General features: G+C 33.2%; 1 protein-coding gene across 1 annotated transcript in view; it reads left to right on the top strand.

Moving 5' to 3' along the window:
• Nucleotides 1-683: 683 nt before the first annotated feature.
• LOC128246299 (metabotropic glutamate receptor 3-like) overlaps nucleotides 684-18,949 on the top strand; it is a 61,763-nt gene continuing 43,497 nt past the window's right edge. The window contains 3 exon segments of the mRNA XM_052964491.1: nucleotides 684-690; nucleotides 1,258-1,602; nucleotides 14,774-14,928. Of these exon segments, the coding sequence (XP_052820451.1) occupies nucleotides 684-690; nucleotides 1,258-1,602; nucleotides 14,774-14,928 (507 nt within the window).

The following is an 18,949-nucleotide window of genomic DNA, read 5'->3' as shown; positions in this document are numbered from 1 at the left end:
TCCATTGACTGACAGTTAATCTCATATATTAAATCATACCTAAGCGCAGAGGCGTTGCGTTTGCTTTTCTTCCATCTAAGCTGAGTTTGATGAACTGCATTTTACCACAATTCAAAGTACATTTGATCTTATTAATGAGATAAGGCGTTATTTCCTATTTAGTTTTTAATCTTATAAATTGAACACCGTTTCTGGGAGAAAGAATTAAGGCTATCGGTGTTCATTGTTAAGTGTGTACTCTTAGCTGATACAAACTTTGAATCATAAACGTTGCTGACTAAGAATTGGAAAAACACAACAACAACAAGTTTAACTAAGCTGAAAGATGTACTGAACTATTGTATAATTATCGTCTAAAGGAGTATGGGAGTATGTGGTTGTCATATTGTATAGTGTTTATTCTGTCCAATACAACTTAAACACATAAATATGTCAATAAAAGAGGAAAAGTAAGAAGTAGCCTCTCTTCATCCCGCCTATTCCATTTAGAAAAAGAGCATTATTCGCCGTTATTGAAGATGTTGCAAACATTTATTAATAACCAAATGTATGTTTAATTTGTCACATCCTGGATGTATAGGAATCTTGGTGCAGTTGCGTCTGATGGTTAAACATTGTTTGTCATGAACTCCAGCTCTATCGGCTAAATAGATCGCGGAAACTCATTAGGAAGTGCTTCGGAGATGTCGAGTAACGCTGTTTCAATACCGAGAGCCATTTATGAATAAAGCACGACCGAACAATTTTCCTCATTTCTTATTATGTAGTTCGCTGAGCACAGTGGCGCTGCAGAAAAGTAGTTTCAGGCTAAACTTGTCGCTGGGAATGAATACGAAATAGTCGAAACGACATTTAGACGGAAAATAATGAAGCAATTTTAGACGGAGTTATTGAAATTTAGTTTTTGTGTGAATGCAATTGAAATTTGCTCTCGCGAATATTAATGAAAAAAGCGACATTTCTCATCAAAAATAATTAACACAGATAAATAATTGTCGAGAATCAATCACAGAAATTTAGAGAAATATAAGATAATACGCATACTAGTACATAAAAATAATAGTGGGTAAATTTGTATTTACTGATAGTAAACATATTTTACAGGAGATCAATGAATCTTTACATAATTGTGAGCGATGGTTATACCTGATTCACTATTATACTGGGAATAACTATATAAGAATACTTAAGACACGTCTTCGTTGGAAGTGCCAATGGGTTTATACCGTGTCAACGTATTGTACCTTTTATTCTTAGTTTGTGTTCGGTTTTTGTCATGTTCATTCACCCGCGAAAAATCGAATCACCATTTCGTCGGTCGCCATGGCAACTATACTTGGCCCCGAAGGGACCTTGCTGCAACAGTAGAAGGGGACATAACACTTGGTGCCCTACACATGGTGCACGAGAGAAGCGAGGAGCTGACTTGTGGTCCCATAATGTCCCAGGGAGGGATCCAGGCGCTGGAGACTATGTTGTTCACGCTCGACTACATCAATTCAAGCCCGGAGGTGTTGCCAAATATAAAGTTGGGCATGCTGGCCAAGGATGATTGTGACAGGGATATCTACGGACTCGAACAGGCCGTGGATTTTATAAGAGGTAAATAAATTTTCGACCCTTGCAGGCAACACTTGACAAACACATACTGCTCGTAAAAAGCAAATTGAAACATCAAGTTGCATTCTTTAATAAAAATAATACACTTCTAAATTGTGCTAATGCATTGAAACTTTTACCACTTTAAAGACAGTTTTTTTTTAATCGAGCATAGGCCTTGTCTTTTTTTAAGAAAACTCAAACTCTCTATTAATTACCAAGATTATTGTAAAAAATATATTTCAGAAAATCATTTTGTTGAATAAATGAGTAATTTGATTTAAATTGCATTGATAGGGTTATAACATTTCGAACATTGTTGTTTCAATAAACGTAGGATTACTCACACTTCAGTTTCAAGTTTTGTAAAACAAAGATTTTTGGTGAAAACACAATGTTTTGCTTTTAAATGGCATCAACCTAGCCTAAAGTGAGTTTAAGCAGATCTTACGTTAAATGGCAACTGCAGTTTAGGAATTAGTCACTTAATATAAAAGAAATTAATTAATAATCTATTTTGATTTTATATCTGGCCTCTCTTTGGAATGGTAAAATTGAAAAATCAAAATTTCTTCAAATTTAATCATGAAATGTTTTTCTACTTAATGATAATTTTTATTTTAATTAGGACAAGCTACAAGTTAAGGCATTTTTGTTGATTAACTACTTTTCATATTTTCGTTTATTCCGATTTTGCACGAAAAAAGCGCTTTTGAAATCACTGTTTTGCTTTGATTTCCTCCAAATGTCATTACAAAACATCATTTAATTATTATTTCTATTATTATTATTATCATTATTATTATTATTATTATTATTGTTATTATTATTATTGTTATTATTATTATTATTATTATTATTATTATTATTATTATTATTATTATTATTATTATTATTATTATTATTATTATTTTAATCAATATCATTATTTTTATTATCATTATAATTATTATAATTATTATTATTATTATTATTATTAGTAGTAGTAGTAGTAGTAGTAGTAGTAGTAGTAGTAGTAGTAGTAGGAGTAGTAGTAGGAGTAGTAGTAGTAGTAGTAGTAGTAGTAGTAATAGTAGTAGTAGTAGTAGTAGTTGTAGAAGTAGTAGTAGTAGTAGTAGTAGTAGTAGTAGTAGTAGTAGTAGTAGTAGTAGTAGTAGTAGTAGTAGTAGTAGTAGTAGTAGTAGTAGTAGTAGTAGTAGTATAATTATTATTATTATTATTATTATTATTAATACTATTAAATGCATTTTAATCGACTTTTGTCAATCGAAACACATACAGCATAGACTATCAATCAATATTTTTTTATTTCTTGTTTACATGAAGCATTGATTTTACGAACCTTATGTACTCTATCAAATTGGTTCATACCAAATAAGCGTTCAAAAAAGTTACGATTTTACGTTGTTGTTTTTTATCTCCTTAAATTGTTTATACGATTATTCAGTGCTACTTTCATCTCATTGACACACAACGTCTAAGATAATTCATTAAAATCACGGCTCGTACTAAGCCTAACAAAGGATATGCAAATCTCTAGACATTACTGTGTCTAGTATGAACGCTGCTCTTTTACCGAATGTAAAAGAATGTTCAAATGAGTTATGCCAATCATGCTGAATATACAGCGGCAGATATATTACCAAGTCCTAAATATGTCATTAAGTCGCACTAACAAGGAAGACAGTGCTTCTAGATGTGCATTTGAACGGATTTGGGCGGTCGAGTCGGTAGGAACCTTTTATTTCCATATCATACGCTTAACAGGTCTGGGAAAATAAGATCCTATATTTTAACTTGAGATATACATATTGATAATAAAATATAATAATAATAAAAAATGGTAGAAATAAAATAATTATACTACTTTTAATAACATTGAATGAATGAACAACAACAACACCAACAATGATAATAGTAGCAGTATAGGGATGAGAATCAGTAGAAGCGGCAGATGGTGGTGGGGGCGGCGGCAGCGGCGGCAGCGGCGGCGGTTGAGGCGGCTATGGCAACAGCAGCAGAAGTAGTAGAAGTCGTAATAGTAGTTGTCAAATATATAGAACGTATTCTTACAACAAAAACAACAACAACAACAACAACAACAATTCTTAAAACAAAAAATGTCTCTTTATTTACCTTGGTCTGATCGTGACCCCGAGGGTGAACTGTTACACTATCGTTCATGCTCGATCACATCAGATACCTCCATTAGTACTCAAAAATTAAAATAAACATTGTTTTCATAAAATATCCAAAGTTGTTAAGGTTAATGGCGTTTGCAACGTTCTGAACAATCAGCTCATTGATTTAATGTCACCCTAAGTCATTAGTGACACCTATAATGGAGTCTTTGTTTCTCATTAGTTCGAACATACTCTTATCCATTCGGACATATCGCGTAGCATCAAGTCGGCGCAATGAAATTAGAAGAAAAACGTGCATGCAGATAGCCGGAATTATAGATATTCTGTTTTTTTTCCCAAGCTAATCCTCCGGTTAAAACTTAACTATAACAAACATATACATACGTTTCTTCGGAAGTCAATGGTCTAATACATAGATTTCAATAGCATGAAATTCACCTTTTATTTGTACCGGTATGTGAATTCCTTGCTTCATATTTTGTATACATTTTTGTAACATATTTCACTCATATGAGTATATAGAACGGGGATAAAATTACTATACATCACGAGGGAATTATCTGGAGTTCATTCTTTCGAATGACATTTTCAAAACAAACAATTAGCTCAAGGTTAATTTTTCCAAACTCGGCATTTTTGCCGTCACCAAGGGAGATAACTGCGTAGGAGGTTTACAAACATAAAGAATATTGTAATAGTACCGTGTAACCTTCATCTATTTGGGCGGAAGTTGATATCAATCGGAACACCTCGGACTGTATCTATCTCGGAGATGACCGAGTTATTATGATTGAGTTGGTATTTAAAATCAAAATTTTCAAAGTGATAAGCAGGGCTATTATAATTTAAGGTTTCATTATCAATTAAAGTGTAAAATTTTATAAAACATACTAAACTTCATATTTTATCATGCAACGTGGAAACTATTGAAAGCATTGTTTTGCAATTCATGAACTAGTCCATAAGTTGGAATATTTCTAAAGTAATATCAAATATAGTCGGCGCCCTTCTGGGCGCCGACTAATAATTTATTTCTTTTCCTCATTTCAGTCAAACGATCAAAGAAACTGTAATAAAACAAAAAAATGGACTTATTACTTTAAAGTGCATCTTTAAAATTTTGAAGAGGCAATGGGAATATTGCCAAAGGTATTCCTGATTTTATACCCATAAAATTGATTATATTTACAAAATTATCTGCATTGACAAAAAATGAGAAATTATGAATGTCAGTTTATTACCAAAGAGACAAGGTATAAATATTCCTATCTATCAAAATTGGCATCTCATTCTATTTTACCCCTTAAACTTCTCATTTTATTGGGCCTTATTACGTGCACTGGCATCCCTAGGGCAGACATTGTGTCGCGAGTAGATTCAAACTCTATAGACAACTTAATGTAAGTTACCCTCCGACCTATGAGGCTCTTCCTTCAGGTTGTATCATAAGATTCATTTTCGAATCTAGTTTGGCTTGAAATAATACCCGAGACATTTCCATATTTTACCAGTTGAATTTTTAATATCAATATTTGCTCAAACATTGTCTTTGAAGTCCAAGATTTTAAATAGTGTTAGTAACGCGATTCAACAAAAGGTTTAAAGGTAAAGTTATCATTCTATTTGTGTAAGGGTCTTTGTGATCATGATGTTTTGTTGTCATTTTTCTACTTTGTCATTGAATGTACCGGCATGGATTCACACCCCATTAAAAACCAGAATATTTGTTCATATTATAAAACTATATTTATCGTGCAATACTTATATAGATTATAATTAGTTCTTATATAGTTGTTTTAAGATGCATTACCAAAGGAAAATAGGTGCCAAAACAAAAGCAAGTCCCATTAACTCGACACTATAGATACAATACAGACTGGATATAAACAAAGTGTTGCTAAAGTATCATAAAATGTATGCACTTCTATTTCGTCGCTCATAAATATCTAAAGAATATATTATATGGTTTTCTCAAATTCGCTTGTTTTGCACTCTTACTTTCTATAGCCTGACAATGATTTCAATATCATCATTTGACAATTCATCAACTCATGACAGCTTTCTCATAGAAATAGAACGAATATTTGACAAACGACAATTTAGTTTAGAAATTGTTCTGGGAAGCAAGGTAATCTTGGGCAAAACGAACAAATAAAATATATGAATACTCTATGTGTACAGAGAAGTTGTAGTTTCTGATGAGACTTATGAGTACATATCGCTCCTTTAGAACAATAAGGTGTCAAGTGCATTTCTCATGTTTCCGAGATTATCGCATTTAAATAGCGCACATACTTGAAACTGATTATATTGCTCTATGCTCTTTCATGGTTGTGGTTATTGTTTAGTTGTATATGTCCATGAAGTATGCATGCCCAACCTCATTAACTTTACACACCTTATTTATTTTGTGTTATTGAACTTTAGAAGGTACAAGGCACACCTTCGAGGAGAGCAAACTAGTCAACGTTTTAGCTTTGCTCTTGCTAAATGACTTAAATAGACTTTGTGATAGTCTAACAACTATCATGGGCTTTATGTCTCATCATTCATATCCTTGCAAAAATCATGGACGTTATGTCTATTCATTCATATCCTGACAACAACCATGGACGTTATGTCTCGTCACTCATATCCTGACAACAACCATGAACGGTATGTCTTATCATGCATATCCTGACAACAACCGTGGACGTTATGTCTCGTCATTCATCTCCTGACAACAATCATGGACGGTATGTCTTATCATTCATATCCTGACAACAACCATGGACGTTATGTCTCGTCATGCATATCCTGACAACAACCATGTACGTTATGGCTCATCATTCATATCCTGACAACAACCATGGACGTTATGTCTTATTATTCATATCCTGACAACAACCATGGGCGTTATGTCTCATCATTCATATCCTGACAACAATTATGGACGTTATTTCTCATCATTCATATCCTGACAACAATCATGGACGTTATGTCTTATAATTCATATCCTGACAACAACCATGGACGTTATGTCTCATCATTCATATCCTGACAACAACCATGGACGGTATGTCTTATCATTTATATCCTGACAACAACCATGGACGTTATGTCTCATCATCCATATCCTGACAACAACCATGGACGTTATGTCTTATCATCCATATCCTGACAACAACCATGGACGTTATGTCTTATCATTCATATCCTGACAACAACCATGGACGTTATGTCTCGTCACGCATATCCTGACAACAACCATGGACGTTATGTCTTATCATTCATATCCTGACAACAACCATGGACGTTATGTCTCGTCACGCATATCCTGACAACAACCATGGACGTTATGTCTTATCATTCATATCCTGACAATAACCATGGACGGTATGTCTTATCATTCATATCCTGACAATAACCATGGGCGTTATGTCTTATCATTTATATCCTGACAACAACCATGGACGTTATGTCTTATCATTTATATGATGACAACGACCACGGTTTCACATGTACCCTTTTTTGCATTTTTATATTGCAAATTCAAAGTCATTTTCCTTGCTTGTCATATATTGCCCCACTTGTTCTTTTTATTGTACATATGACATATATTTGTTCAAAATTCTATTCATGTAGCTTAATTTATACCGTTGAGCAATTATTTATTTGCAAAATTAAGCTGTACAACTAAATAATAAAAATAACTTCTGTGTCGAGAATATGCAGAACCGTAATAATTATTGTGGAAGCCTTTTTTCTAAATATCAAACAAGAGAAGGTCGATAGATTTCGTAAATAGAAATTATATGTGATGATACGTATGGATTAAGTGTGGGCCACCACGTTTATAAAATAATCCGCAAACAATTTCAGTATTTCTTGTTATATTGTTTCTGGTATACTATGGGCTATACAAAACATGGTTGTATTCACAAGTAAAGTGAATGCTTCATTGGAAAATACATTTAATACATTGCCATAAGCATTGAACAAACTAGCATTGTGGTGAAATTCACAATAAATCAAAACTAATTCTTCATGTATTTTTATGTCAACAACTAACAATACGTATTGTAAGGTATTCAGGTGAAAATTGTCTCTGGAGTATTCTGTCAATCTAAAAATGCACCAGAAATAACCAATAACATATGCAGAATGTATGTTGTTGTTTTTCTTCGCTTTTTTCTCCGAAATAAATCAACTTAAATTTAAAAACAAATACAACTGCAAAAACTTATTTGACTCGCAGATTCACTTGAATTACTCTTAATTTGTATATCTGTTTTGTGATTCTATATTCTTTCGTGTTCCTCCAAATGAAAACACATCCGTTATCCCATTTAATTATTTTGTCTTTTCTTCTTAACCCGGTTTAACATTCAAATACACTTTGACGTATGTGTACGTTAAAGGTGAAATCCATTTCTAATTGAAACTTGTGCGAGACTAAAATAACGTTTCAGTAATTGAATTAGCCAAAATGGCCTTTCCAGCATACAGAGGCGTAATGGGAACCAGTAATTGATGCCTTAAGAAGAGAAAATACATTTAAATGGAAAGTTGTAGTGGTCACCTATGTGAACTAGATGACATTCTATTAATGGCGGATCGAAACTTTGACATTTATAAACTATCCAACTAATAGTTAGAACATATTTCGTAAAACTCTTATTATATGGTTTAAAAAAATGACAAAAATATGCCCAATTGTCTTGAATTGAACCAGTGTCTAACAGGCGGGGACTAAAATTTCGACATCTTTTCTGTTTTACGGTGATAATTAAATTCTAAACAATTAAGCGAGTTACTTATTGAAGACCGTTTTAAATCTTAAAAACGCTACGGTTTAATGTTAATCTTGTAACATAACATAACAAAAAATGTTATGTTATGTTAATCTTATACCTCAGTTTACGGAACCGAACGAATGTTTTTGATCATGTTTCTTTTACACTTTGTTTTTACCTGATGGTTAGCTCTGATTGTGGAGCATTCGACCAACTTGATACTTTCACTTATGTGGTAAAAATAATTACTAAAAATTGGATTTATTTTCAAAAGTGGTAGAGCTACATGAAATGGGTTATCCATTTATTACAAAGACATACACAAATATTGAAAACATTCCACGTCCGTTGTGGCAATTTTAATAGACGAACCACGTGAGACGCATTGGCTTGTACAAGGGTAGTTGGTGGACAGTCGACCGATGAAACATTTTCTGCAATAACTTCTAAAAACTGGTCCTTAGATTTTCAAAAGGATGATTCAATCAATGGTATATTTGATAAATTAAAAACAATGACTATTTATTAGAATTGCATGGAAAACAGGCGTGTTCGCTTTAATCGTAATGGCTTCAACAATTTGAATAGATTGTTACAGAAACAACAACATTTCATTTTTTTTTCAAGTTGATTTCTGCCAAATATGTACTATTCTACTATAATTAAATGTTTACATCAGACCTACTTCTAGGTGGCCAACTGTTTATACGAATTTATAAAAAAATACTTTTGGTAGATGTTCGATGTAATCTTTATTTCTGTGAAATAGTTTCAGAATGGTCCGTCAGTTTCTAATACAAAGATCTTTTTGATATACGGAACATAGCAATCATACAGAAAACAGCATGCTCCCAGGCGACCACGTTTATTAATACGAATCCAGGAATTATCAACGTCTATATATATATCAGAGAAAATCAGTCATTAATTTTCCAACAACATGAACTTCGAAACCGCTGACCTTTAATATTTCGTCTAAAATATCATTACTAATATTTGAAACGCCAATATTTAATTGTGATCATGTCAATGAATGTTTCAGAGCATTTTGTTAACCTTTCTGTGAAAAGTGCTGTGAAGTATACGAAAATGAAGAGGATTTTATTTTAAATTACAAAAATGCCACACAAGTTAAGTCAGTAAACTCCCATACCCTGGGGACATAATATTACATTTTGAATACTGACTGTTATTACAACGCTGTTAAATGATAAATAAGGGAGCGTCTTTTTGTGAATTTATTTTCTAATCGGTCCCTCGTGTCTAACTAAGTTTTTTAAATTTACAATAAAAATATTTTAAAAACCTATAACACATCCGGTTGATATTTTATGCTTTTCGGTGTTTTGTTTATACCATGACGATATATTATAGCAAAATCAACTGGATGTTTTAAACAGGGAACCTACCAAACTATAATTCCACTGATTCTGACATACTTACGCTTTCGCTGTACAGTTAAAGAAACGCATTTAGTGCTGGCTTAAGTGTAAATGATATCTCAGGTATGACTTATTAGACTGAACTCTTTTTTTCTATCGCTACAACTTGAACAACTATGATAAGAGTTCATTCTCAGTTATAGTTATACTAGCCATTAATATAGAAAAATACAGCACCGGTTCATTCATCCATAGTGGACAACAAATACTCCTTTGTCAACTATCCTGTTATTAGACCATATTGTACTGTTTTCTTCGTTTTCGTCTCATATCAGACCGGTTCATATTAAAAAGCGCCACCAGAGTCTTTGGACGAGTTTTGCTTTGGCTTACCTTTTCACAGGTCTTTGCCCGAACAACCAGTGAAAAGAGCTTTTACAGTTCAATATTTCACGTGGCGTTAATTTCAACGATAATTCAATAAAAGCACAGAATGTATACACGCTCAACTTGGCAATCTTTTACGAAACAGCTTCATGTTCATTGTGTATAATTTCAATATCTCAGAAAGTGGGTGCAACAACCATTTATTTGCACGGAGACGTTATTCAGTATCACTGTTTATATCTGCACTGAATATATAGACGGACAACTAATTAATTTTCGGTGTCAGATCAAATATGATTACACTTGTGCTCACAGAAAGGGACATTCACCTTTAACGTTGCTTATGAAAATATTGCTTGTGTGGTCACTCAATGGCAAATAAATTAACTTTGCATTCGGAAAAAGTGTTTCCCGTCATGTGACCAGAGCTGGACAGAAATCCTCCCCCCCCCCAACGAACGGTCTCATGGTAGACTTAATAGACAGTGATGTTGTGTTTAGCTGATAGGGGATATCTATGTTCGCTAAGGTGAGAGTATATAACCTTTAAGTAAAATACTGAAAATATGAATTATATATTTCCTGTTGTTTTGTTCAAAACAAATGTTCTGACGCTGAAACCATTAATATCACTCGTAAAGCCAGACAGCAAACAGTACCTTGTAATTAAGAAAGTAATTATAAATAACGATACAATTTATATCACAGAGGATGTGCCAGCATGTCTGAAATCCTTACTACTTAGATTAATGAGTTCCTATATATTATCATTATAAACATATTACAAATATATATTGCAGACATGTATGGGTTTATTTATTATGTCTTCTGTAAACTAGCATAGCAGAAAGCAAAATGATTTACCATTCTGCATTTATCTTCAAATGCTGATCTAACCGTCTGTCTATCTCTCCATAATAGTTTTCGCACGTTAACGTATCTCACGTTAAATTGGTCGATAAAATTATGATAATAAAATATTTTTTATGAAACAACACCACGTATATGTAACTTTTACTTCTGACACAAGTAAGCATTTACGAAAAAAATATAAATAAAATATACTCTATGAAACAACTTTTGATGCATTCGTCAGAACCGATGTACGTAAAATTTGTGAGCAGAAAAGTTGAAAAGTCCTCGAGTGTCATTGTCCCACACCAAAATTCACCAAAATTCAAACACCCACATGAAAACCGTTTATTACATGATCGATTATTGAAATTACAAACGTGTCGTAATGAAATGTTAACGTACTCGACTAGCATTCTAGCGAATGTATGTAACATAGGCACAATATCAGTTTTAAAAACGTAACATTAACATTTGTGTTAAACTGAAGACAATATGTCCTTTGGCTGAAGAAATATCTCAAAGTTTTGGCATGAGGGTTATGGGGCTCTCCCCAAAGAAAATCCGCCTGCCCCGCCCTGATTCCGCTAGTGAACATGCAGACAATATGACCTTTGTCTTAAGAATAAATCATTTTACTGTTAGGTAATGCTTGCGAGGACTGTCAACGATATAAATTACCACATTCATTTCCTCCCAAGAATGGAAAATACCACCGTTGCTGAGGCCGACAATGCCGTCTGATATTGAGTGCCTAATCAGTCTTTATTGACATATTCAATGTATTAACAGTTAGCCTCACAACATAAAATCTTTGATTTTTGTGAGTGTCTGCTTGGTTAAATTAACCCGATATATTATAGTGATATAACAGTGCCAATAGTCACGCACGCACGAATGTACGCATTGACGGCACGTACTACACGCACGCACTGCACACACACACGCACGCACGCACGAACGCACGCACGCACGCACGCACGCATTATTTAAGACGTTGTTAAAAAGATTGACATATGCGACAGCACGTGGAAAGTGTCTTATGAATGTATCAACTAAGATTTAGAATTTTAGGAAGTGGTATTTGAAACTGTCGTTGACTGTCATTGATATATACAGCCCCGAATTTCTGATATACCCATATTGTGTATTTTTGTATATAACAGTACAAAATAGAAAAGTATAACACAGAAAAGGTAAGAAAGGGTAATCATATAAAACACATTTTAACATATACAGTTTATTGTTACGCACAAATAAAACAAGAGATAAACACATGCAAATACATACGCAATATCGAATGAACAAAATGGAATTATAATGATTTCAAACAGATAATGCTAAATATACACATATGGGTTATTTCTTTTTAATACCTAACATATAATAATATGATTTACTTATTTACACCCTAATAATACCATTATACGAGCCTTAATGGTGCTTGTAATACAGAAGGTCGTTCTTAAGGGGCCGGACATATATGACATTCACCTTCTAGAACCTTTATTTGGTCGATGGTCATTTCTCCGCAATGAATGAGCACATTTATGGTTGGGATTCACATTTGTGTCAGAGTGTTATAGGACTCGATTTCCTTCCTTCCTTAGATTCATTAATGGTCATTTTCGCCATATTTTAGGTAAATATTGAACTTCAACTTAAGAAAAAACTTCACTTTTATATAAGGCTGTGTAATAATTGAGGTATTCATCATCTGAGTAAAATCTGACCCATAGAACAGTTATACAATGTGTATTTTATTATAAATAATACACGGTCTATTGCCCTAATCATCTTATTAGATTACATTGGATTCAGTGATTTCACTGTTTTGGTAATGTCAATCACTTACCGCTGTTTAAACAAATATTATTTGATCAATATACACAGGAGAGGGTCACAAATACAGCTAGTCAACCAATATCATATTTTCACAGACTGCTTGAAAAGAAATATCTTGATAATATTAAAAGTATTTATAGAACTGTCCAGATTGCGTTTGTGTTTTTAATCTTTGGAAATCGAAACTGATTTAATTATATTGAAATATTGAGAGAAATGCTAGTAAATGATTTTGATTTGATAGTAGTCGAATCCGAATATTACTTTATTTTATGTTGCTCATTTGATCATAATTTCAGACCGAAATATTATAATGCATCATGCAGGACTATTTAAATGTTTACTAAGATAAGGTCATGTGCAAATTAAAAATATTTCAACATGCTATGTTAACTAGACCGGAATATCGTAATGATTTGCCTGCTTTTAATATTTTATTATGTTTATCTTAATGGTCTTTCTATAACATGTACTCTTTAAAATATTACATGTTATTGTGTTGAACATATTTATATTTCGGCACTATTTTTGTACAATGTTAAGTCAGTTAAATGTCCAATATTGCCGTTTTGTCGAAAACCTTTGAGGTTTAAAGTTAAATTCTTGTCATTTAAAATACTAGTATACATGCTATATTGCCTTAATAATTCCTAAGCTATTTATTATTAGTGCTCTTTCTTTTATACATTAAATGTATAAAAAAAGAACACTAATAAAAAAAAACTAGAGGAGAATAAATCATCAAACACCGCTGTATGTTATGTTATTACTGGTCAGTCTGAGGACAAGAATGATTAATGAGGAACAAGGGATGTAACGGCGTCTAGGCAATCTCTTGGGTTGGATCGGATTTCTTTTTGAGTGACAGATACGTTCGTTAATCAGAGTGTCAAAACCCCCTTGAGTTTTTGTTACAAATTGCAGTCAAATCGAAATTTACATCTGTAATATACTGCGTACATAAACAATATCTTACGGGATTTCTTTGTGCATTTCCATACATAACACTGATTGTATGTAGCCGGTGACATTAAGGTGAGTTGTTTCCCTATAAACAACATAACTTAAAGGTATGAACACAATTTGTCTTCTATATGGAAGTTATACGCTTTAGGGTATGGGGTTTCCACGTTTTCGTTTTTAGAAGTTGAATTAGTCACGATTGTTTTGTTCCTACGAAAACAGTCAACATAACATTCACGATGGTAAGATTATATAAATTATTTAAACCGTAAAAAAATGCAAACAAAAAACAACAACCGTATTTGTGAATCATAACGCAAAGAATAAATACCATAACACCCTGCATTGACCAAATAGATTGTATAGAGAAACCTTATGCTCATTTTGCATGAACCGGTCAGTTTCATAACATATTTTTAATATACTGTTGCATTCTGTTTGGAGAAGCACGACATCATTTGATAAATGGTAAATTTGATCAATGGTAAACAACGTTGCAATTATTCGCTGTTGACTTCCACAGACGCTAACTGTGCATTTTAATATATCTTAATCGTCCTTTATACTTAATTGTTCATTGAAATTTCCATTACTATTGTTTTGGGTTCAGATCACACTTTTTATGACGTATCAGTTTTGGTCCTCGGACAAAAAGTTCATTCCCGGGGTCGATGGAGCGTTATCTCGCCTGATACAAATGATCATTTATACAAAGAAGACACACTGTTATTCATTGAGTTTAATGTAGTTCCATGTGTCATTGGAAGGCACATGTGCCATCCATTCAAACTACAAACTATAAAACAATTATTTGATCTCCTCGCAGGTTCCATTGCGAGTATTGGAGGCTCAGATTACACCTGCGATGACGGATCACTTCCGGACCTCAGTCCAAAAGTCATTCCCGGGGTCATTGGGGCGCCCTCTAGCGTCACCTCAATCCAGGTGGCTAACCTTCTGAAACTCTTCAAAATACCGCAGGTATTTATGATCCTTTTTTTTATCAATACTATTTCAATGGAATATAATGTGCACACAACATGATGGTGTTATCAGATTGAATTAGGCCTTCAAAGGAGCATTTTGAGTAAGGCCAAATAAAAAAAATAGGTCTGTTTCAGGTTACCCGACCGACCCTATTTTTTCCCGCCGACCCTAACCTATTTTTCCCCTGAAAAAAATGTGATTTGGGTACGAAAAGCATTTGTAACGAAATGTATGTACGTAAAATTGACATTATTAGAGTTGGATTTCTGAATGTATTTACCGTACTTCACCTTAGAGTTCGGACACCTTAAAATAATTAATTTTTCGCTCTACGAATTCATAGAAAATAACCATTTTTACATTTTATTTACATGTATGGTAAACCTGCCTTTTTTCTTCATGTCTGCATTTTAACCACTTTTTAATTTATCCGTAGTTATCAATGGTTATTACGCCTATAAGTCACTGTGGCTCCTTCATCAAGATAATTAAAATCCCATTCAACACCATTTTATACATGCATTGAAATGAATAAACACCTTTTATCGGCTTCAGATCAAACAGTCACATTGTGTGACGTCACATAACTCAGTTATACCGACGAGGATCTCATGGAGAGCATGGCTATTGTTATGCAGGATTAATGTGTCTGGGTGGTGTGTTTTATTGTAACTTAAGTATTGCATTTATAACTTTAATTCATCACATTTAATAGTTACCTGTATCATTGAATGTGTTGACTTTATTGTTTTATTGATGTTTCAATGAGTATTACTGTACGATTATTGCTTCATAAAGTCTATATTAAAAGTGTGATACAAGTTTCAAAGTTTATTGGCGGATCGTTTTAAAAACATGTCATGTCTGTGTATTCTTAATCTCTGCATTGCCCTTGTTGTTTCTTTAATCCTCCATTAAATATATCACACATCCTTTTCACCAGGCAATAAATCGTTTAGGATGGGTAGTAACCAACAACTTATCACAGTGATGTGTACGGTTAGGTAATCTAGCCAGGCATTGTAACGATAAAGATCAATATTTTTTGTCTGTGAGACTTAGTAACTGTAAAAGTTCAGTCGATGTCCTTTGGGTGTCCGAAAATTAGGTACCTAAAATAAATTATTTTTGAAAATAATAATGGATGTCCGAATTTATAGATTGTCCGAACTCTGAAGGTGAATTACGTTTGTACTTGTGTGGCAGGTATATTTCAAATCTAGAACTATATTTTCTTGTCAGATACAAATGTGTCAGATACTGACTTTCGGATTGATATGTCAGACTAAAGTGTGCAGTTTTGGCAATAAAACCTGCATGTTACTTGTTCTTCAAACCTGAACCCCCAGGTCCTCTTGACAGCATTGAGGTTTCCTTGGCTGATGGCTTATATGGTAAATTTGCTGTCCCACTCTTCATGTGATTATGTTACAGGGAGGTTAGTATTCTACAGAGGGTGATTGAAAGCAAACGGGTGCATAAAGAAAAGTAAAACCGTTCCTGGAAAGTCTTAAATAATAGCAGAGTGGTGTACCATAACTTAGTTGAAATCCAACCATCATTGTCAAAGTATTTAACCAGACAAATAAAGAATGTTTCCTTTGAAGCATGTAACATGTTTAAAAACTACTGATAAACCTGACAATTGATGACTTTTATTTTTGGTACTTTCTGAGTCAACAGTTACTGAAATCAATATATCAAAAAAAAAATAAATATTAAAAAAATAAATAAAATATTCCGACCTACCTACCCTATTTTTTTTGGCAGTGTTGCCTGAAACACACCTATTTTTTATTTGGCCTAATACATTTGGGGAAATTAAACGATCTTGCGAACTCCATGTATTAAATGTTAAACATTTTTGTTTTGTTTAGGGAATGCCCCTGTAGTGTTTATTGTATTAATGGACTTCACATATGATATTCATTTGGTTGCTCATATACCCTTTTTATCATTATATGAATACACAGGTTAACGTGTGGCGTATCAATTTAATTGTTAATTGCAAGTAAGTAATAGACTGGTTGATTTCACAATGAAGTCACGCCTCTTACTAACGAGCATAAATGTTGGGTATTTCGAATATGAACATATGTAAACAAAACATTCAGTGTGTCTATACCACTGTATACAAATTGTATGTACGCTCACGTATACGGGTGTTATGGTTTAAAGTAGTTCGCCATTTTAAAGGCAAACACACATCTTTGATACAGAAACCATATCCGTTTTCTCCTAACTGTCTCAATTTTGTTGAATATATATTTGGCTAACAAATATGAAGGGAAAGTTGTCATTTCCCTTAACAGATGATATGTCAGCTTTCTTCATACTATTTTATTCGCCATCAATTCAGTTAATCTATCTACTTCACGAATAATTTGCCAGAAGCATCAAAAATAAATTGCAGCGAACTATTCACTGTCTGATATTGTGTGCACATCTGATTCTGGCTAATTATAGGCAAAAACAATATAACATCAATACAAGACCGACTTTAGCAATGCATGCCTTATTACTTGCGACATGTTACACTCTGGGGTTTTTTGTCAGCTGAACTCGCATTATTCAATGCAATTATTGTCTAACACGTTCGGCGAGATGTACATGATAGATGGACACTCGTGATTGACATGTAGTTTTTTCAACTTTCGGCATCAAACTGGACATCACATTTACATAAACCATCATCAATTATAATCATATTGATATTTGCTTCTTGACTTGTCCATTATGCTTGATTATACTATTGGCTTATGTTGTTTTGATGTTGATGTTTATCCATGCCTTCGAAATCAATGTTGTAGTCAAAATATGCTTCTTTGCAAGATATTGCTTTCAAGTATTATTTTTTGGGTTTGTTTTTTTCCAAAATGCAAAAAAAGATAAACAAACAATATCGTGAGACATTTGGTCCGTAAACACCATGGGGTGCATATCAGTTCACATAATGAGGGGATGCAACCAAATCGGGTAAGGTAAATGTTATTAATTGTCCTCTTTTTACTGTTTTTATTCAGAACCGGGATTCTGTACCAGACAGACTTAAATCTGGATGTATCTCGATTTGAAAAAAGTTTAAATTTAAAATGCTCAAACAGTAACATGTTCACCAAACAAATACTCATGTTTAAGGAGGTTATGAGAAAAAAAATGTAAGGTAAAAGGAAACAAAGAACATTTGTTATCGCCTTGTAGAATTTGAGTAAGTTTAGTTTATGTGAACGCTTTTACGCAATTTACATATCGCCAACACAAACGCTAATCTCCTGTGTACTAGCCCCTCTAAAATTGTACGACAATGAATCGCAGTTTGTATGTAACAGGGGCTTTATCCACTTTAGACGATTATTAAGCCCGCAAAACCGAACTATGGTTTAACATACTTCAAGTAAGTTAGATAAATGTATGTCTATAAGTTACGTAATAATTGATTGGGACGAATGGATGGATGCACGGACGAATGTACAATACCAAATATGTATCCCTCTACTGAAACCTCCAGCGTGAGATTATATGTATCATATTACAAGAGCATTACATGTAAGATATTACGCTATGTAGCAATCCTAGTTCGCTGATAAAACACGCATTCGTCTAGTCATATGAAAATACTAGTAATGTGATCTTTCGTAAGTAATTAAAACTAACGAAAGGTTATTCGTAATAATCATATTTGATGCTGACGTTGTTAGAGTTTTCCTGAAGCAAAAGAGAGTAATTATTGTTCATGTGTTTTAATAGGATTGTTCAGGATGTTTTTAATTTCAAGAACTCTTTGAATCTTTGAAACCATATATAATTACTTTCAGTTTTGAACAAGAAAAAAAAATGTTTAATTACTGTAGGTCTTTGATATAAAGTATTATCGAAGAATCACAAGTATTCAGTCAATGTTTCCTTTCCGTTTTATAAGATGCTTATTTGAGTGCACTTTTTTGTTTTGGCGTTTAAAATAGTTGTAATTATTACCGTTAGAGACAGAATTAGAATGTTTTCTATAAGCTAAGGT

This window comes from Mya arenaria, chromosome 9 (assembly GCF_026914265.1).
Source record: "Mya arenaria isolate MELC-2E11 chromosome 9, ASM2691426v1".
NCBI lineage: Eukaryota > Metazoa > Mollusca > Bivalvia > Myida > Myidae > Mya > Mya arenaria.
This window is presented reverse-complemented; position numbering and strand designations above follow the sequence as displayed.